Raw genomic sequence first — 22,487 nt, forward strand, 5'->3', positions numbered from 1 at the left:
TCGCCCGGCGCCGGGCCGGCCGCCCGGTCTGCAGCACACCCGCCGCCACGCCGCGCTGGAAGGAGGGGCACGAACACTCACAGAGCTCGAGCGCAGCTTCCAGGGGGCAGGACTGCAGCAGCAACGCTTGGCGCAGCACGAACGGACTCTTCCAGCACATTCCCCGCCTCACCGCCCCGCGGCCGGAGCAATCGCTCCGCGGCCTCCGCAGGACGAAGCGAGGAAGGGGCACGAGGGCGGCGACCGCGCCCGCGGCTGCACACCACGCGGCGGAGCCGAGGCCGCAGCCTGCTGGGCGGCGGACAGCGCGAGCTCCTAACTGCGACGCACGCTCGCGATCATCGAGTCAATCAGTCATTAACTGCAAGATTAATCATTTACTGAGAAACTGTGATAAAATCTACACCTAAATGCAATTTAGTATTTCAAATGACTGCACTGACTGATATTTATCAAAATCTTAACGCATTTCTTCAAACGTGATTAGCCATAGAGAACTGTATTGTTTTATTTAAGCAGAGGAAAACTAAATACACTTTCTAGCATGTGAACCACTCTTACCCATTCTACTCTTGTTTCTCCCTCTTAGGGAAATAATGATAAAAACACATTAATTCCATAATTGTAAATGAAAAATGAATTTTAATTTAAAAACTAATTTCACACACATATATAGAGTAGTAGTATATGGATATAGATTTTATGTATTCTGCATAATTTTATTTAAATGCCTGTTAATATTTTAATAAATTTAATAAATGTCTTGTAAATACTTGGCAGGTTTTACAGTGTAGTATTATATTAGATAGGGAGTTTACAATAGTTTCAGCATTTTCTTCTAAGCCAAGTAATTGCTAACAAACTTTTAATGAAAGCAACCAAGCAAATAGCTGTAGACTGGAACATCAAAGCCAGAGTTGCAGAGCAAGCTTATATATTTTGTTATAACAGCATATTTGGATTTAAGCTGGTTAAAATGACTGCCAGCTGGAAAATCTTTTTACGCTTTCTGTATAACTGGCAGAAACATACTAAAATCACGGGTGAAGATTCCACTCTACCACAGTAGATGGAACACACAAGCACCGTTTTAACAACTGTCTTGCTGGTTTGATGAATGCCAGATCAGTCACACTAAGCATTTAGAATCCATTTGAGCTTAATTAAATTATCCAAATATGCCAAATTAATATGTAGTTTTAACTATCCAGTTTACTCTTGACATATAGAAACAAAACCACTGGAAGTCCCTTTAAAAGAAGAAATTTGGAAGTTTTGTGACTATAGCAGTTCACAAAATGTATGCCAATAATAAAAACACAAATCATCATCTCCTGTCTCCTGCCCTATGTGTTACACATAGTGCTAAATATTGCACATACATTAACTCATCATTATCAATAATTTTATGGCATAGAGTATAGTTAACCTTATTTCATTCAGCAAATGAGAAAATAGCTACAAAAGGATTAAGTCACCAGTTAAGGTCACAGAAATAATAAAGGTGCCATTCTAACCACCAAATTGCAACCCCTTAACACCCCCCTTCCATTCCCCAGTACAAAACGTTTCCTGGTAAAGAACGCCGTGTGTGTGTGTGTGTGTGTGTGTGTGTGTGTGTGCGTGTGTGTGTGTGTGGAGTGTCTAGTCAGCATAGTTATACAACACACGCTAAGAATGTAAGACAACCTCAGAATTCACTAGCACTGCCTTCTACTTCACTAGATTATTACATCATTCTAACAAATAATTTATTGTTTTGATAACTATCTTGTGATGTTTTGTTTTCATTTGATATCAAAGAAAATTCTTTTTAAAAATCTTACTGAAACTTTTTGCAAGTTTGAAGCCTCAATCCTGAACACTGTGTGGACAGTTCTGACGGATCAGCTCTGTGATCACTGCACACGGTGTCCGTCCCATCCGCCTCTTCCAGCCCTGCCCCGTAGCCTGCCTACAACTACCTTTCTACTTCCTTCACTGAAAAAATAGATCCTTTGTTTCCAGGAGTCAGGTCCTGGGTATTCGTTTATTTATTTGTTTATTTATTTATTTATTTATTTTTGTCTTTTTGGGACAGGGTCTCACTATGCAGTTCAGGCTGGCCTTGAGCTCACTTTGGAGCCCAGGCTGGTCTCAAACTCTCAACAATCCTCCTGCCTCAGCCTCCTGAGTGCTGGGATTACAGGTGTGTGCCATCACACCCAATTTAAATCCTATCTATTTCTACTTAGCAGTCAATAACATCAGTAATGAAAATGGAAACATTATAACTGATACCAAAGAAATACAAGAAATATAAGGAAACATTAGAGATTATTATGAATAACTATGCATCAACAAACTTGATAACTAAGAAAAAATGGACAAATATCTAAATATTTATAGCTTACTAAGACTGAATCAAGAAGAAATCAAAAACTTGAACAGATCAGTGAAAAGTAATGAGACTCAATTAGTAAGAAAGTCTCCCATTAAATAAACACCCAAGACCAGAAAATTAACTACCAAAGTTTTCAAACATTTAAAGAATTAATACTATTACTCTCAAATAATTTTTAAAAATTGAAGATAATAAGATTCTTCACAGCATATTCTATGAGTCCAACATTACCCTGAGAATAAAACTAGACAAGTATATAACAATAAGAAACCTACCAACCACAAAAATGCAAGCCAGTGTCCTTGGTGAACACAGATGCAAAATCACCCAGTGGCAGCAACCTGAATATATACCACATTACAGAGATTATGGTCTAGAAGTGGGCTTCTTCCAGGGAAGCAAGCATTGTGCAGGATATATGAATCAGTAACGTGGTACAATGAATCACCAGAAGGAAGACAGTAATGAGGCTGAACAGTAGACACAGAAAAGGCATTTGATAAAATTCAACATCCCATCATGATAAAATTGCTAAATAAATTAGGTATAGAAGGAATGCACTTCAGCATAGCAAAGGCTATATACAATAAGTCCAAAGCTAGCTTCACATCCAACTGAATGCAGGCAAACTAAAAGATTTCTGAGGTCTAAAACAAGACAAAGATGCCCACTTTTATCAATTTTATTCAACATAGCACTGGAAGGCTTAGCCCTAGCAATAAGATAAGACAAAGAAAGACATCCAAATTAGAAACAGGAATTCAAATTTCCAGTTTGCATATGCCATAATCTTATATATAAAAGAGCCAAAGACCCCATAAATATACTTTTAAAACTAATAAATGAATTCAGCAAAATTTCAAAATATAAAATCAACATAAAAACTCAGTAGGATTGCTATATTCTAACAACCAGTTATCTGAATTTGAAATTTAAAAATGAACTTCATTTGCCATTGCTACAAAAAAGCACGTAGGAATAAATTTATCCAAGAAGGGAAAAATCTTTACAATAAAACTACAAAACAATGATGAAGAGAAATGAGGAGGATGCAAAAATGTGGAAAAGCGTCATGTGCTCATGAATTAGAAGCATCAAGAGTTAAAAATGTCCTTCCTAACAAAAGGAGTCCACAGATTCAATGCATTCCCTTCCAAAATTCCAAAGGCATTCGTCACAGACTAGAAAAACATTCTTAAAGTTCATTGGAATCAAAACTCCAAACAGCCAAAGCCACCTTACCCAAGTCAGCAAGGTAGTAACTGGAACTGGACTAGCTGACTTTAGAATATACTGAAACGCTGCATTCATCGGAACAGTGTGTTACTGGCATAAATACAGACGCACAGCCCAATGCAACAGACAGAGTTCCTAGAGTAAATTCAGACAAATACGGCTTTTTAATTTTGGGGAAAGATGACAAAAACATCCACTGGAGAAAGGACAGTCTATTTTAAATGGCGATGGGAAGATTGGATATGCATGTGCAGAAAATGAAACGACTCCAATCAGGGTACAAAAACCAACTCTCAATGGGTTAAAGACTTAAACACTGAATCTAAGAGATCAAAACGGAGAGAACGCATCCAGATACTGGAATGGGCAATGATTTTATTGGACAAGACCCAAAAAACACAAGATAATGCACCAAAAATAGATATCTAAATTACATTAAAAAAAAAAAAAGCTTATACACCACATGAGAAGCAATCAACAGTGTAGAGACAACCTAACACAATGGGAGAAGATATTTACAAGCTACAAATCTGACAAGAAGATGGTACGCAAAATGTACAAGGAATTTCAAAAGCTACTTAGCAAAAAAAAGAATGACCCAGTTAAAAACAGGCAATGGACATTTCTCAAATAAAATACATCCAGATGGCCAAGAAGAGGATGAAAAAGTGCGTGCCACGACTAATGAAGACAGTGTGACCCGGAACAACGAGGCGGTCTCCGCTCACCTCAGTAAGAATGGAAAGTACCACCGACACTGGACAGCAAGTGCTCCTCAGGGTGTGCAGACGGGGACGCTGACAACACCGTCGGTGGGAAGGTAAGTCAGCGCAGCCATTGAGAGAGCAGCACAGAGCCGCCGAACTGTAAAAAGGGACTACGATACAACCAGCAATCCCAACACTGGGAACATATACTGAAGAAATGCATCAGTATCAGTACAAAGCAAATAAAAAGACACCTACACAACCGTGTTCACTGTCACACTACTTAGACAGGAAATGGGAACAGCCAAAGGACTCGTCAGCCAATGAGTGGATAAAGAAAACATGGTATGCATACAAAGTGGACTACTATGCAGCCATAAAAGAGAATGATATCCTGTTGTATGTGGAAAATCGGGTGGATATAGAGATCGTTATGTTATATGAAATAAGCCAGGCACAGAAAGACAAATCCATTGTGAACTCATTCCTGTGTGGAATATATAAAATTCATCTCACAGAGGCTGAGGGGAGAGTGGCAGAGAGCAAAGGCTGGGCAGTGCGAGAGAGAAGAAGGAAGAGTGAGGAGAGACAGGTCTTCCATGTATATCTATGTTCACTATCTGAACATACAGAACACATGCATGCACCAAAATATCACATGGTGTCCCATAAATATGCGAATTTTATTTATGTATGGAAAGGACTTTTAAATTTTTAATTTAAATTATTAAAGGAAATTTAAATTAAAACAAGAAATGTTCAACATTAATATTCCCTAGAAATACTGACTCACAGCTCCTATGAAATCTTTTTTCACATCAGTAACAAATGACCCCAACAACTCCACAAATGAGCCCCTTTTAGCTTTAGCACTTTCAAGTGAAAAACATAACCAGCATTCTTTCCTACTTCACACATTTCTAGGCAGTTACAGTTTGTTAAGATTTCTTGAATTATTGTCCCTCACACCAGAAATAACTTCACGTAAGAAAGCATTATATGAACCAAGGTTTACAGTTGACGTTGCAATTAGCTCCTTCTAAGACATAGAACACTCTAACTCTTCAGACCCAATTAATAACAGCCAATAAATTAGCCTAAGTATATGGCTTTAACTTGGAAATCACCAGGGATAAATTCTCTGAAACCATAATGATATTTGCACCACACAGATTAACTGTAATCATTACATTATTGGAGGGGGAAACGGGTTTCTACATATGTGTAAAATTTAAATTGCAAAATAGACTATGATGGCGAAATAGACTGTAATGTCTGTAACAGTAACTAAAAGAAAAATTTATCTAAAATGAAGGGAAATCTCTGTTATTGTATAGTTCTCTAAAGAAATGACTCCTCAGCTGTACTGATGCACATCTTTGATCTGAGCACTCAGGAGGCTGAGTCAGGAGAATCACTACAATTTTTGAAGTCAGCCCGGCCTGCATAGTGAATTTAAGGCCAGCCTGCACTTTACAAATTAAAAGAGAGAGAAGAGAGGGAAAAGAAAGAAAGAGAGAAAGAAAAAGAAAGAAAGAAAGAAAGAAAGAAAGAAAGAAAGAAAGAAAGAAAGAAAGAAAGAAAGAAAGAAAGAAAGGAAGGAAGGAAGAAGGAAAGAAAGAAAGAAAGAAAGAAAGAAAGAAAGAAAGAAAGAAAGAAAGAAAGAAAGAAAGGAAGGAAGGAAGGAAGGAAGGAAGGAAGGAAGGAAGGAAGGAGGAAAGAAAGAAAGAAAGAAAGAAAGAAAGAAAGAAAGAAAGAAAGAAAGAAAGAAAGAAAAATTCAGCAAGCATCTGTTGAGCACCTACTACACGGCAAGCACAGCCGTAGGTGGTCGGCCCTCTGCAGTGAGGAAAAGCAAGCCCCGGTCCTCGGGAAGTTCATATTCTGTGTAGGTAGAAAAAGAACACGTTTTATGTTTCAAGAGACATAAAAGAATTTAATAGGCAGAGATTTTAAGTGCACACTCAAAGAAATAGAGTGTGGGCCTCAAAAGAGAAAGGACACTCTAGTTCTGAGCTGGGAATATTTACTTGGCTTTGGTGATGCAAACCTAAATGGTGATGAATATTATGCAGATGTGTGACGTAGCTTCACAAAGCTAAAGACCGAAACTCCGCTTCTGCTGGTTTACAAAGGACCGTCAGGGACTGACCCATGTTAGGAGACTGTGGGAGAAGAATATTTGCTGGAGAGAAATCGCGAGCTTGGCTTTGAGTATGTTAAGTCACCAATGCCTGTTAGCACTCAAATAAAATGTCAGGTAGGCAGCTTGGATAAAATGTTCAGGACAGAGGGATGTGATAGATGTGTAAACCTGGAGATCAGCAGGTAGATGCGGTCTCTAAATCCAAAACCGTCAACAAACCTACATAAAGAGAAAGAATAAATATCCTATAGCAGAGGCTGAAGAGCTGAACCCTGCGGCACGCCAGCATTTAGAGGTCAAGGACACAAAAAACCTGGTGAAGACAGAATAAACAACTGCAAAGTAAAATCAAACTACGAGAGCGTGACTCAGAGGAAAGCGGGTGAAGACAGCCAGAGATAGAGGGGCTACTGCATCAAACAGTTCTAACAAATTATGACAAAACTTGTAATTTACCACTGTGTTTTAAGAAGGAAGACGTCACTGACGACCTGGATCTTAATGGAGGTACAAAACTAAACAAACAGGGGCTAGGGATTTAGCTCAGCGGCACAGCGCCTGCCTGGCAAGCGCAAGGTCGTGAGTTCGATTCCCAGTGCCAGAAAACAAACAAACAAACAAAAAAATACTAAATAAAGAGAAATCAAGAGAGAACAGAAATTCTAGTAACTACATCTTTGGATGTGCATCCAAAAGAAATGAAAGCAGGATTTTGAAGAAATATCTGTACATTCACACTTATAGCACCATTATTCACAATAGCCAAAAGATGGATACAGCCCAAATACCCATCAATAGATAAATTGATAAGGAAAATTTGGTAAGTGTATTTTTCAGTCTTACTAAGGAAGGAAATTTTGACCCACTACACTATAACTGAACCTTTTGGATAATGTGCTAAGGTCAGTTTCAAAAGAAAAAAATACTCTGATACCATTTATATGAGGTAGCTAGCGTAGACAAATTCCAGGGATAGAAAATAAAATGCATTTGCTGGGGGCTGGAGTAGGGATGACGAAGAGTTTTTGTTCAAAAGGTAAGACGTTTCCGTTTTGCGACATGAGAAGTGCTCTGCGGACAGCGATGCTAGTGGCACAATAGTGTGAATGTGCCTACCACCACTAACCCACTTCTGATGGCCACTTTTGCTCTGCACTCCTTGCCACAGTTATTGGAAATGTTCAAGAGACCGGCATCTGTGACAGCTACACAGCTGACAAGAGCATTATTATCTGAGCTTTGTTTTCATGTTGTTTAGCTTTTAAGAAAAGAAAGAAGAAAATGTGCATACTTTGAAAAAAGACTTGCGTATCAATGTCTATAGCAGCCTTAAACAAAAACCAACAGCAAAACAAACCAAAGGAGAGATGACAAGATTTACAAACAAGGATGAGAGGGTGAGATCCAGCGCGTAAGTAGAGGCAGTGGCCTTATCCAGCAGCACATGCATGGCACCTAGAGACGGAAACGAGCGAATAGCGTGTGGCTATGAACGCAGATGAAGTTGGGAGGGGTGTGTAAGACCACACAGAGTTCTGCGGGGATTGTTTACTGTCAGATACATACTAGCAGAGCAGCTTTGCTCTCACACTGTCCACAAGCCTTCCCCGGGACCTTGGGTTTTTCATATGGAGAACAATTTGCCATTTTGTAATGAATGGGTCGCTTCACTGGCTCTGGAAGAAAAAAAAATGTTCAGAACATTTTAGTATTTAAAATCAATTTATAGAATGATGTTTAGTTTTCTGATTAGTAAAATAATGAAACTGTACATTTCTAAATTCTCAAATAGTATTTAAATATTAGTTTCCCATAAAAAGTGTTATATAGTCAAACCTAATTGGATAGTTCATGTCAGAGTTTAAAGCCGGCCCTGGCAGCTCTGGTGACCACGGGCTATGCCTATCCATTCATGTCCACTCTGCCTAAAACTCAGCTGAGCTGAAAAAATTCCAACAGGAAAAACATCATGCTGCTGATAGCATGCTTATGGTATTTGCCCATTTCTGTATCAAAATAAAAACCACACAGGACAAGTTCTGAACATACAAAATAAACCTATCTGATATATATTGCTCTACCAAATTATGGTAACTATTCAAACTTAAATTCATTCACCCTCCAGAGATGCATCTTTCTTCTTTTTGAGTGATTAAAGTTCAACATTTATCTTTGCATTGTCCTATTTTTAAATAATTTATTAAATTATAAAGCAATATACTTTTACTTTCAATATACTTTTTTTCCCTGGAGTGACTTTTCAGTTTATAATTTTATTCTGATAAATTCTCTTTGTGGTTAGATTAATCAATATATTTTTAAAAACCAGTGTTATGAAAGTCCTTTTTATGAAGTGTTATTATTAGACTCATACTCTAAGTTGACATTTTGACATAAAAATAAGCCCCAAGGAAAGTCTGAATTAAATATATGTGAAAATCAAAATGTCATCATTTGGGGGTTTGTAATTCTGTTAGCTTTTCATCGCTGTGACCAGACACCTGAGAAAAATTACTTAAAGGAAGGAGGTTCATTTCCACTCACATTCCCAGAGGTGCCAGGCCCTGGTCACCTGGCTCTGCTGCCCATGGTAAGCAAACATGGCGCAGAGCAGGGGTGCAGCGATGCGGCTCAGTTCGCTGCAGATCGGAGGCGGGGTGGAGGAGCCAGGACAGGGAGCCACAGTCCCCAAGTCACACCCCGTCACCGCCTGCTCCCACCACCTCCACTAATGCCATCAGGTCAGGAAATTAGAGCCCTCGTGACTCAGACACTTCCCAAGCCCAGTCAGCAACTACGCCTTTGACACAATAAGCGTTCTGGGAACATCTGGATCTCAGCAAAGGCAAGATTCTTTCTCTGAATGATTCTAGCACTTTAATTTTAGAAACTGTGTCTTTAGCATCTAATAATACTGGTAAACTGTTTACCTTGAAGTTGCTGCTTCAGTAATTTTAATTTCACTTTTCTGGGAGAAAGCTGTATTAATGAAATAGATAACCATTGATTATGTGTATATTCTCTCATCCAAAGAAAGTTTAATTAAGTTACTAACAAAAATACTGAAAAGCTGCACTGCTCTGGTACGTCATCATGAATGGTTTTAAGTGCCGGCATTCAAAGATTGTAAAGACTCAGTGCGTCTTGTAGTTCTGCTCTTTTTAAAATATACGAAGTCCAGGATTTGTGCAGACTGAATCTAAACCGAATTCCGACTGAGCTGACAGTGCTCACACAACTGTCAAAGCTAATGTTATGGTCTTGTTTGCCCAGTTTGTAGACGCAAGTGATTAGGCATCATGGTCTTAACCTTCAAATATATTATTTACAATCCATGACTTTCCAAAATTATGACCACAAAAATTGAGTAATTAAGATTTACCACTGGATAGTTCAAATAAATAATCTCATAAAATGCTTGGATCTAGGACACAAAAGCAGACCTGCTAATTGCAAGTATTTCTCTTGGTCTTATTAAAAATGACATTTAAAGTACACAAAGGAGCACGGAGGGTAGTGTGCATTTAGACACTGTCAGTTCATTCCCAGTTTGCAATTTGCAATTTGCGTGCTCAATTGCGCAATTTGCACATGGGGATGGGGGAACAATGGCTGCCTCTGTCTCCGTGGCTGCACCAAAGGCAGTCATCGTCGGAAATTTAAGCCTAATTATTCTCCACGGCTTTGCTTCAAAGAGGCGCTTATTGTCCATGTTCTTTGAAGTAGTTGCTCAGATGTTTTCTGTATCAAACATAGCAGAGAAGAAAATAGGATCGAAATAATCAATTTTATCAGTGTCACACTTTTATTTTAAAATTGGTAATGTTATACAAGTTAACAGATAATTTAATCTCATTTTTCATAGACAAATTATCCAATGTGATTACCTTAATGATACATCTGAATTGCAGGACGATCGGCATGCAAGTTACTTAAGTAGAATATATCGATATTCCAAAGCAAAAGGCAATATTTATTTGAGACATTTCATCATTTCTTTTTATTATGGATAATACTTTTTCTGTTCTATGAATGTAGTAATATTTCAAATCATTCAAATCGCATAAAAATATTTCAGTGAAAAACTGATAGTTGCTATTTTTAGGCAAATAACACTTTCCCCTAAGTCTGGCATCTATCTGGCAGGACAGGGCTGGCAGTGGAGTAGGTTAGATCGAGGGTATGTATGTGCACACACACGTACCTATGCATGGGTGTGTGTGTGTGTGTGTATCTAAAATAGCAGGTTTTAATATGCTAAAGTCCATGTCTTATTAACCCACTCATGTTCTCCCAGTAAGTGCTGAAGGAATCCTTTCAGGGACCAGGTCAATTTAATTAAGTCAACCAGGCAGACAGATCATCTCAGTCCCTGGAATCAAACCATGCTGCTATCACAGTCCCCCTCCCGTTTACGCCTCCGAACTCCCGTCGATGCTGTGATCTACCACACTGGGCCCGAATCCCCCCACATACCACCTTTCCAGATAGTCTCGCTCTCTACTCTATTATTACTAGTCTTTGTAATTATCTGCTAATTACCTTTCCATCCAGACTCCCGTGCTATTCCAAGGAATGTCTATTAAATAGTCATCAGACTATCTTGTGCATTAAATCTTTTTGAAAACATTTCTGCCGTATGTTCACATTAACTGAAATTTACCTTTCCTTAGACACATCTTTCTCCAAATCACTTTCCAAAGAAACTAGTTCCTTTTTCACTCCCTTTCCCTCATCAAGAGGAAACAGTTCTTCCCATTTGCTCCTGCACGCTGCTTCCAGAATGCTGTCCCACAACCACCACACAGCAAAGCCTCTACTAAATGTTCCTATCTACTTGTCTCCTTTCCAACATTTAGGATCCTCTTCACCCTGAATCCCTGAATCCCAACAATCTGCTTAATATTTGCTTTTTTTTTTGACTGATAACCCTGGACACCTGAGTGTCCATTTTTACCCCCCGTCCTTGTGCTGAAGCTCCTCCAACATCATGGCTACTATGCGTGTATATCTTCAGCCACCCCACCGTACGGCGGAACTGTGTCTAAGCAGCTTTCTGATCGACCACAGCTCCACTCTCCTAAACTCAGTTTCTCGGTGCTAACTTTAATCACCTTATCTCTGCCCTTTTAGACCTCCCGTATCTGTCTATTACTGTGATGAGATAGTGAAATAGTTTCTAAACTTCTGTGTTGAATAACCCTAGTGGGCCTTTATGGCTTCTTAGTAATTTATTCTTCGGTTGTTGGTAAACTCCACCCCTGTCTCCCGGAAGGCTACTCCAAACCTCCATTCCCAAGAGCTTACTATCTTCCTGTTTTTGTCCTTCAGCTGAGCAGATGATATTGGCTTTAATGTTACTAAAATACTGACACTTTCCTCTTACCATTTTCTGCACTATCCTGTGTCAGCACTTGTCAATCACAACCTCTAAAATTTACTTGTGCATCCACGTGTTCCTTCTCTTTCTTCCATCAGAGAAAGCGTGTTTCTCCCCTGGAGAAGCCTTCTCTGATGAACGAGCTCTTCAAGGACCACCCCAACGACAGCTGCATCTCTCACAGGCACTTCTAGTCTCCCCTGCTTGCATACCCACCCCTCAGACTCTAAACTAGCTCACATCACCTCTTCACCTCTAAAATACAGCATAATAATGTCTTTCCCTGAGCCCGTCAGGCACTTAACATGCCGTCCTCTGCCTCTGTGTTCACTGCAGAAATTCTTCTCATTTGCTCCCCGACATTCCTTCCTCTCAAACTACTTGAAATCTATTTTCACTTCTAATAATGCTGCAGTCATTAAATTCAGCTTTTTTAAATTCTCATTTTCACTGTACACTTTAATGGGATTTCAGGTAATCTTACAAAGTACATTCATACATATCATATCACACATTGCTCAAAACTTCATGAGGTGGTGAGAAATGTGATAAGTTTACAGATGTGGCTAACAGAGATTCAGAAGAGTTAAGTGTCATGCCTAAGAGCACAAGGTCAGTTACCTGAGTCAGAATTTTAATATACGGGGCCTAAAACAAGGTTTCCCAGTCTCAGTACAGTCCATATCGCAGGCCAAGTAATTCTTGCTGAGCCGTCCAGAGCAAGGCAGGATATTTACCAATACTGCTGGCCGCACTCACTACATACCTTCAGCGAACACACGAACAAACACCCTTGGTACTTACAACTGAAAATGTCCTCAGTCTTTGCCAACTGTCTCCTGGAACACAAACTTGCCCCCTTGAGGAACAGTGGTCTAAATCAATACTGAGCACACTTCCACTACAGGATTTGTTAGACAATATTCTTTTTTTTATTTATTAGACAATGTTCACATCTCCATATTTTCTCACAATGTCCTGTTTTCCCTCCATCTTGTATGAAATTGTACTACTTTGATTCTGTTCCTGCATTCTTTTTCTCCTCAGCTTGTCTTCTCAAGAAAGTTGGGAAATTACCTTAAAACAAGTTTAAGAACTTTTACTAGGCCCTGACTAGATGTTGAGTTACTTCATCTGTGCAACTGGAATAATAAACTGCTTCTTAGGGTGATACAAGCGCTTAGAGAAATAAAAAGGAAATACAGCTAAACTGAGTGATTCTATAAAATTCTTTTTCCAACTATGTTTACCTTGTTCTTGATTAATTTCCATATTTTGTTTTATAATGTATGCAATATTAGTACATTTTTATGTATATGAATAAGTAGAGCACAAGGGTAGGAGTTGCTTCTTCAGCAACTCTCCTTCCTACCGACCCTCTCCTTCTTAGCTAAAATGTGTGTGCTGGCAAGAATTGTTGCTATTCGTCATTTTGCCTTACAGATGCACCTAGCACACTCTTAAATGATGTCTTTGTAGAACTAAGCTACTATTTTAAACACATATTGTTCATACACAAAGTTGATTATAACAAAAAGTACATCTTTACTATATTTCTGAGGCACATCTTTCCCATTAGATGAAGACCTCTTTGAAAATAAATATAACTCACTGTAAGACCAAAACAGCTTTCAACAAAGAGCAAGTAAGCCAACAATTACAAGGTCAATAATCACGGTGAGCATTTTCAGTGTATTGTACTTCCCGTAATATCTCTGCATCACTATAGAACAATAATAAAAAATTAAAAGTAGGTTATAAATGTTTTGACCCTACATTAAAGAAACATACCTTACTACAGTATTGACACTATAGAATAAAAATGTGTTTTTGAAGCCAAGTTTCTAAGCCCTGAGTGAGAAGTCCGTAGGTGGCAATTGACATCATGCAAGTTTAATGACAGGTATATAAAAACAGAGCTGTGTAAGTTAAAACTTACAAAGTCATAAATTTTGTACTAATGGATCCAGAAACAGAACAGTTTTCTTTATATAAAAGCACTTTCCTGGTTTTAATCTTAAATATAATGGAATTTTATATTTTTACAATGAAGAGTAAAGAAAGTCTGCAGCCAGGAAACTGGAAGAGCTGTATTTTGTTCTTGCTGTTTCATTTTGTTTTGAGGTATCTACACACTTGAAATCAACATTATATGAGTAATTATTATTGAAATACAGTATAAAACATTAAACCTATGTGAAATTATATGAAAATAGAAATAAAGTATATCATTTGTTATATCAAATAACATTAGTATTCACCTTAATATAAAACTATGTAGCTTTATTTCTCATATTTTAAAACAACCAGACTTGAACTAAATGAAAAAAATTATTTGGAATTTGAAGAAATTCAGGATGGGAAAAAATCACCATAAAGTAAATTTTTAAAACTCAAACTGTAGATGAAAACAAAAATATGTGTAAACACTGGAAGTTATACAGTAACTTATAAAAATGAATAAGAAATATAATATTATGCAAAATCAAAAATAATAGGTGACTTAATATGGAAGTTGATGTAAAATTTGAAAAAATAATTAATTTATATCTTCTTGGCAAGTTGACTGAGAATTAAATGGCATGTTCTTACCTTAATAGAATTTCCCTTATTTTGTGAAATCATATGTGATTGATTACCCAATTTGGCCATTTTTCCAGCTTTCCAGTGATATCCACTTGACCTTTAATATATATATATAAATAGGACAAAATACGATTACTGAAAGAATTTCTCATTTTTATAAAAACAAATATATTTCCCAGTTTCAGGAAATAGAGATTCAGATATTCATATATAAAAACCAGTACCAAATGAAAATGAAATATTAATACTTCCCCACTATCTCCAGTAATTTTAAAATATCACTCATTTTTATGACTTTTGCAAAAAAATATAAAAGTAAAATGTCCAAACTCAGCTAAAAAATTTCAATTTTTGACATATACAGTGGCTAAAGGTAGTTTTACTTATTTGGAGGAAACTTTACAGACAGTCATGCAGTTTTCAAACTTTACAGATGGTCATGAGCATTCACAAGTGTCAACGGGAAAAGGAAGCAAAACGATACCAACAAATATTCATCACATCTGCTAAGTGGTGAATTTCCTGGTAAGATTTCAAACGGGCACCACACTGAAAGGTGAGTTTGTAGAGAAAGCAACTGTTAGTATTACAATTTTCAAAGTACTTTTAGTTGTTCCTCATGAACTGTTTTTAAACACTGTTTGACGTTACAAGGGCAGGAAGTCCAGTTCCTATTTTAGAATACTGAGGCAATAATCTGTTCAATCACACACAGATAATAAAGGCACAAATTAGAACGGTGGGCGTCTATCCTCCTGACCAGTGAGTGGCAGGTTCTCGTTCTGCTTATGGCACACACTACTTGTGAAATTTAGAAAAGAATTAAGAATACTGAAAACTCAGTCAGTGTTTAGAATGCTTTTATAAAAAATCTAGGAAAGTTTCTACAGTTAAAGAAAATTCGCTCAGAGTTGATTTCAGGAACCCTGATTCCCAGGTAAGTACCAAGACCCATGAAAAAGTCCAAACAAAGTAAAAGTCAGTGAATGGAGAAGTGGCTAGTGGACAACTAAGAGACAAGCAGGGGGACATACAATAAATTTCATTGATGTGACATACAGTATGCTATGCCTTGATTATACCAATAGTCTACTTACTGGAGACGTTATATAGGTGAGTCATGCAAGGTTTACTTATTTATTTATTTATTTATTTATTTATTTATTTAGTCTTTTTGAGACAGGGTTTCACTATGCCATGCAGGCTGGCCTTGAGCTCACTTCCCAGCCCAGTCTGGCCTCAAACTCTCAATGATCCTCTTGCCTCAGCCTCCTGAGTGCAGGGATTACAGGCGTGCGCCACCACACCCAGCTCTCATGCACTTTTTTTAATGAATTGAACTCTATGGATAAAATCTACTGAGACTGTAATAAATACAAAGCATCCGAGTAGTCTTAGATGCTTCATAGGTATTTTGCGGTCATCACTTTGAGAACCAAAAAAGGTAAACAGTATACAAAAAAACTTGCTAATATTTGGCATCAGCAAACACACACAAAACACGCACTATCTTGTTCTTGAGACAAAGGCTACAAACTCTGGAAGCCCATCTGGAGGACAATTGTTCACTGTCTATCACAATACAAAACACACACACACACACACACACACACCTTGACCTAAAATTATAGGGGAGGAATTTATTCCCCAAATGCTTGTGCCTGTAAACAAAACTGCATGTTGCAGTATGGCCCTGGCAGCGTTTGTAATTACAAAATACTGAAAAATTAATAGAAACATAAAAATAAATGCTATTATAATCAACAAAGTGAGATAGGTCACTGTGTGCTAATGGAGAGAGAGAGAGAGACTGAGAGAGACAGAGAGAGAACAAGAGAGACTTGTCCAAAGAAAAGATGTCGGTGAAGAAAAATATTGTAATCCTTAAAACAGGTGCTAGGAAATGAGCTGAGAGCAACCCTAGAGTAAAGAGAGAATTTCTGTCACATCATCATCACTTCTGTTTAACTATTACCATCTTGTTATTTTTATAGTAAAATAGTGCTCTCGGTTATATTAGCGCAGATATACAAGTACAACATTAGGGAATTCTCATTAGTAGGATTTTAGCTACCTGAAATTTGCTAAGAATATTCCAAACTTATTTTGGTTTAAATGAGTCCCATGAGTGCACCGGCACATGCCTGCCCCCAAAAGACTTTCCATAAGTGAAGTAGCCATAAACACAAACTTCCTTTTCTCTATCCATATTGTTCTATTTCGTCTTTTCTTATTCATTAATCGATTTGATTGGTACATTTCAGATACACATGATGATCTATGAGCTTCTTACGTGCTGCTGACAGCACTCATCTGCGAGCAAAAGCCAAGGCTTCCACCGCCGTCCTAAACCTGCCGGACCACAAACCGCACACAGCAGCACAAGGCGAGAAGGGACATGTGAAGTGATGAGACAGAAGACGCAGAAGGAACAAAAGCAATGAGACCCTTAGAAGGCAAAGTGCGTAATAATGAAGAGCAGTAGAGGGAAATTACCATTCCTGGCTCATAACGAAAAGTAGAGAGTGATCTGCAGGCCAAACATGTTCATTACAGTAAAATACATATAAAACAATTCTTCTCTAATTTAGTTTAATCCTCAGAAATTCTCTAAGAAAGTTACCCACTTTATTTCCTCCTTTTCTCTATTCCTTGTTAACTGGAATCCTTGTAATTTCTTTTCCATTTCCTGGTTCTCCAGTTCTAATTGTATTTTCTCCATTCGCAGTTCTTGAACATTTCTGAATATATGAGATTCAAATGCAGAACATTTATTTGAAGTAAACAAACAAATAGAGGCTAAGACAAAATAACTTTACTTAATCTTTTGCTCTTAAGTTAAAATTGTCATTAATAACTAAAAAATGAACTATTTTCACCACTCCTTTGTATTTCCTAAAACATGGTTATAAAGTTAGCATTTGCATTTCATTAAGATTCTCTTTCATCAAGGTATCCTTTCAAATCTTACAAATTACTTTTCCTATTCTGTTGCTATGGGTGTAAACTCATAATTCACTTTAGGTATGAGTCACATCTCTATATATGCAAATATCTACTGCACCCACACAGAAAATTGTTTTCTAATTTCTGTACTGTCTTGCATTGACTCACAGACAGAAGCTAAGGTAATTATTTAGCTTTTATTACCTATTATGAGTTTAAATATTTTTCTTTTTTATTATCTTAGTGTTTTATTGTAATCACGTAGAATGGACACCCATAAACCCTACGACATGGAACCAAACTAAGCACCTCTAATCTAGGAAGCTGAGACAGGAGGATCACAAGTTACAGTGCAGCCCATCCGAAACAAAAAATAAAAAAGGCATAGGGTTATGGCTCCATAAGAAGATTTTAAATTCAGTCTTGAGTCACACACACACATGCACACACACATACAGATCAGAAAGAGAACTAATTTATAGAAGTGCAAAGCCATCAAAACAGCAAGTAGACCAAATTCGTGTTCCCAAGTTGATATAAAACAGAGAGTTCCAAAGGATCAGGAGGCAAAGGCTGTCCAAAGGGGTTCGTCTAACCAGGCCATGACTTTAAGGGACTGTGTTGAGTACTTTTCTGCCACAAAACACCCGACGCCCCTCACCCGAATTTAGGGAAGGGAAGGTTTGTTTAGCTCCGGGTGTGCGGAGGGGTGGGTCCGTACTCAGCTGGCAGGATGCCCGGCACAGGGGCAGCAGTTCAGGGCGGAGAGGACAGCCGGAGCATCAAGAGCAAAGGGGCAAAAGGGAGGCGCAAACCTCCTTCCCTCCCAAGCACTGTGCGCAGGCGGCCGCCCCGGGGCGGGGGCATCTCACACCGCCAATCCCAGCCCTCTAGAATGAACCAATCACAAGCTCTACATTCAGCCGCCCCCCAGAAGCCCACCCCCATGACCAAAGGAGGCGTTGAGGGGCAGGGTTCAGGCACAAACCATGACAGAGACCGTCATCATTTTCGTTATTTCTGCTTCTTTCCTACACACAGCACTGCGAATGTGCTTGGGCTGGGACACCACGGCCTGACCACACTGAAAGAACAAAGACCAGCATGGGGGCCACTGAAACTCAGAATGACGCGCTGCCCTGCAGAGAAACGGGGCTGCCCGCACACACAGAGAGGGCACGTGCTGCAGCCCCAGGGCCCAGAAACGGGTCCCAGCGAGAGCGAAGTGTGACCTGAGACCTGAAGGACCAAGTGACTGCGCCAGTCAAAGGGACACGGTAAGAGCGTCGTAGTAAGAAGTGAGAGTGGACGTAGAAGCGAAAGTGAACGTGTGAGACAAGAAACCTGAAGAGCCCTGAGACCAGGCCTTACGTGTAAGACGGAGAAATGACAGGAAATGGGCCTGCTGAGGTGGACAGCGCTCAAAGCAGGAAGACCGTTGCAAGCAGTGATGAGGAACTGGGGTTTTCTGCTACAAACGATGAGAATCATTAAAGATTCTAAAAGAAATGATCAGAGTTCACTGACCGCATCATGGAAAATCATGAAAGAGTGCGGGGCTGGGAACAAGATAGCCGCTTAGTGGGTGGCTCTTCCAGTAGTTCCAGTAATGAAGAGACGATGCGAGTCCTAGGAGACTTCAAATGTTTTCAAAGCCGCCACTAGGGCAGATAAGGAAGACAAACTGAGAGAAAGAGATTGAACTATTGACCGAACGGTCAAGGTTGGGTTCTGCAGATCTTACACAAATCAGAAGATCGCCCCTGGAAGCAGCCATACCCACAGAGCTGGAAGAGCAGGCAGGGCCCCTGAGCAAGGCGGAGGCTGCTGGGAGAGACCACATCAGCGCCACAGATACAGAAAAGAGGCAGGAAGGAGCACAGTAACAGCAGAATACCAGGCGGGGCGAGCGCAACTGTGACGACAAAGTCCAGTGAAACAAGCCTGGAAATGGGAATGCTGAGAAAGAGAATTCCACAGAAGCTGGCAGAGTACTGATGCTCCTGTCTCGGTGTTTGCGGCTTTGTGGATCGTGGGTGACCAGGAAGATTTTATAGTATCCCTCTCACCACCGTATGCACGTTGGACCCTGCCTTTGTCTCTGACCTGGTTCTGTAAACCTCTGCCAACTGGATATGCCTGAAAGGTCCCCAAACTACACAGTCTATGTGCTTTACTAAAAGTTCCACCCAGTAACTACCCAACTGACCGCGTCTCTCAGGTAAACCTTGGACACATCATCATCCTTCCCCAAGTGGTTTGAACCATGTCCTCCTAGGCCTGTGTGTCTACCTATCACACACTTTATGCTATCTTATCAACATAACTGTACTTCTTCTCATACTCTGCAAACTACTTGAAGGCAGACTATTGTTTCCACTACTCTGTGATACAGTGTGAGAACATATACACTTAATAAATGTTTTTGACTGACTCTTTGTAGTTTAGATATAGATGAGACAAATCACTGAATCAAATAATACATGACCCACTGTTTTGGTAAAAAACTAAAATGACAGTACTAGGAGTTACACAGGTCCCATTATCACCAAAGAATGCTACGTCTAATAATGATAACATCATATATTTGAGCAACGCTTTCCGATTTACAAAATGCCTTTTCTGGCTTTTGAGACAGGGTCTCACTATGTAGTACAGGCTGGTCTTGAACTCACTATGTAGCCACGTTGGCCTCAAACTCTAGACAATCCTGCCTCAGCCTCCTGAGTTCTGAGATTACAAGTGTGCATAACCATGCCCAGCTCCACAATGTTTTTATACTCAATTATTCTCAATAATGAAGAGATTATGAAAACATCAGACATTAAATAATCACATGAGTATTGATCAGGGCTACTCACCTGTATCAAGCAGCTTAAAAACTAAAATTAAAAATCAATGCTGTCAGCCAGGCATGGTGGTGCACACCTATAATCCTAGCACTTGGAAGACTGAGGTAGGAGGATTAGTAAGAGTTCAAGGCCAGCCTGGGCTACATAGTGAGTTCAAGGCCAGCTACATAGTGAGAAGTTTTCTCAACAAAAATACCAAAAAGACACTGTCCCCAACTTATGCTGGCTGGCTCTTGGGAGCATCTCAGAGGAAGACCCTGAAGATTTCCAGTGACTTTTGGTAATCTCAAAAGGGAACAGTATGCTGATTCCTCCCAAGCCCATGGACTTTCTCAAGAAGTCACAGGATACTCAGGACTGCTTGATTTTTACGGCTAAATGCATCTCCCAGTCAATTTGAGTACAGAAGATATTCTTCCTGGAAAGACATGTTCGATACAAGGCCCTTTATCCAAAAAACCAGGGCAATAAATTAAAGATCTCCTACCTTAATTTCAGCGTCTCTCTAAATTTAGGGGTGATTCTTTTTAACTTTGAATAAGAGTCATAAAAATATATTTAAATATTGATTGTACTAACTTGATAGCTAGTAATCCAACATTTATTTATAAATTTTCACTTTGATGCTTATGGAAACAATATTTTTGTCCTCATTATAAAAACCATGATAGATAATAATATGTAAAACCTATTGTATTATAGATAGAGCATAGAGATAAGTATTTATGAAATTTGAGCTTAAGCATTCTTGTATAAAAAGAATAATTTAACATATAACAATTTAGCACCTATTCTTACTTAAGAAATAAATATATATGTACTTACTTATATTTTAGCTTTACAGAATTTCCAGATTTTCCCCACGGAAGAACTACAAAATCTTTGGTGTTCATGATTATTGATAATATTGGTAAAAAATATTCCAGTTGGTAAAACTAATTTTTCTGAAAAAGCAACAAAACAAAAGAATTATGCCAGAGGTAAAGATGTGCAAGTTACAAGTTCAGAACTACACATAATCCAGAAAAACTATAAAAACAGAAATCTGTGCAAAGAAGAAGGTTGAATCAAAGGTTAAATAGCAAAAATATCATCATATATTAAATACGTTATATAAGTACAATATATTTTATTAAGCCAAAATTTCAGGAAAATTTATACATAACAAAAGACTAGGAAAATATTCTATAAAGGTAAAGAATGTATTCATTAAGACAAGCTAAAGCACATATCCTAGCTCTTGCTATCATTAAGGTTATAAAAATATATCTAAAGTCATATGCTCTATTTCAATTGTTCAAAAAATGACAGTCCACATATTCATCCATGATCCCTTAAGAATATTTCACATATTGGCATCATATCTTTCTTTCTTTGAGTAAATACACTCTATCATGGTTTCCCAAAAACAAAAGTCACCTAGCGGTGTGTGTTTTCAGAACATACAATGTGTGACTATACATCAAATATCAAAAATAATATATAAAGCTAAATATTGAAAAGTGAGAAGAACTTTTAGACACAATCCAAAGCCCAAAAAAGAAAAGAATTACATATATGGTAAAATAATATGAGAATTACGGTATATAATAATTACCAAAATGCATTCTAATATCATTTATCAAAGAAAATTTTAATGATTCTCTTTGCTAAGATCAGAAATTAGCATATTTCAGAAAGAATTTTTCATTGAGAAATCAAATAAAAAGGATTTCTTCTTATCTCTGAGCTAACCAGAAAATTAAATTATTCAGAGCACCCTGTTTCCTGAGTATGCTAATTGTTTATGGTTCTATAGTAATTTGCTCTCTAATGCTAAATTACTAAATCACATGCACAGCTGCTAGATTTTTATATGAATAAAAAATTTCTAAATTCCAAAAGCTCTTAAATGTGATAGAAGCTATCTTCTTAAGTTCCCAAACCATTTGATGCTGTCCGTTCATATATGGGTTGCTAAGCGTTCAAAACCCCAATAAATATTTGTTAAAGCTCTGCCATGTGCCACGCACAGTGCTAAGGGCGTGCAGAAGTCAAGGCCTAAAAAGATTTCTTTTCTAGACTCAAATGGCTTAGAGTCAAACAAAAATCATATAAGACCTGTATTTAAAATACAGGTAATTACATAAAACAAGGTAAATACATAGCAGGTAAATACATAAAACAAGGTAAAAATTATAAGAGCCATAGATTTATAGATGCCATAATCTAGAAAGTGAGAGAAAGGAGACTTCAGGACAGCTAGCTTTTA

The 22,487-nt window shown here is 38.3% G+C and overlaps 1 protein-coding gene across 11 annotated transcripts in view; it reads right to left on the reverse strand.

The window, feature by feature from the left end:
• Nucleotides 1-22,487, reverse strand: part of Zbbx (zinc finger, B-box domain containing) — a 108,593-nt gene that overhangs the window by 79,552 nt on the left and 6,554 nt on the right. For 8 of the 11 annotated variants that reach the window (XM_013518646.1, XM_013518639.1, XM_013518641.1 and 5 more), the window contains 5 exons: nucleotides 21,062-21,180; nucleotides 17,066-17,179; nucleotides 14,445-14,535; nucleotides 9,403-9,451; nucleotides 8,039-8,148 (listed from right to left, as the gene is read on the reverse strand). In XM_013518646.1, coding sequence (XP_013374100.1) covers nucleotides 8,039-8,148; nucleotides 9,403-9,451; nucleotides 14,445-14,535; nucleotides 17,066-17,179; nucleotides 21,062-21,129 — 432 coding nt within the window. In that variant the 5' untranslated portion in view covers nucleotides 21,130-21,180. Of the gene's footprint in view, nucleotides 1-8,038; nucleotides 8,149-9,402; nucleotides 13,576-14,444; nucleotides 14,536-17,065; nucleotides 17,180-21,061; nucleotides 21,181-22,487 lie in introns of those variants that run through there. The other 3 variants (XM_013518642.1, XM_013518643.1, XM_013518644.1) reach the window with 3 other exon arrangements.

The sequence above is a fragment of the Chinchilla lanigera genome, unplaced genomic scaffold (assembly GCF_000276665.1).
Source record: "Chinchilla lanigera isolate Chin_1 unplaced genomic scaffold, ChiLan1.0 scaffold00047, whole genome shotgun sequence".
In the NCBI taxonomy this organism is placed as follows: domain Eukaryota; kingdom Metazoa; phylum Chordata; class Mammalia; order Rodentia; family Chinchillidae; genus Chinchilla; species Chinchilla lanigera.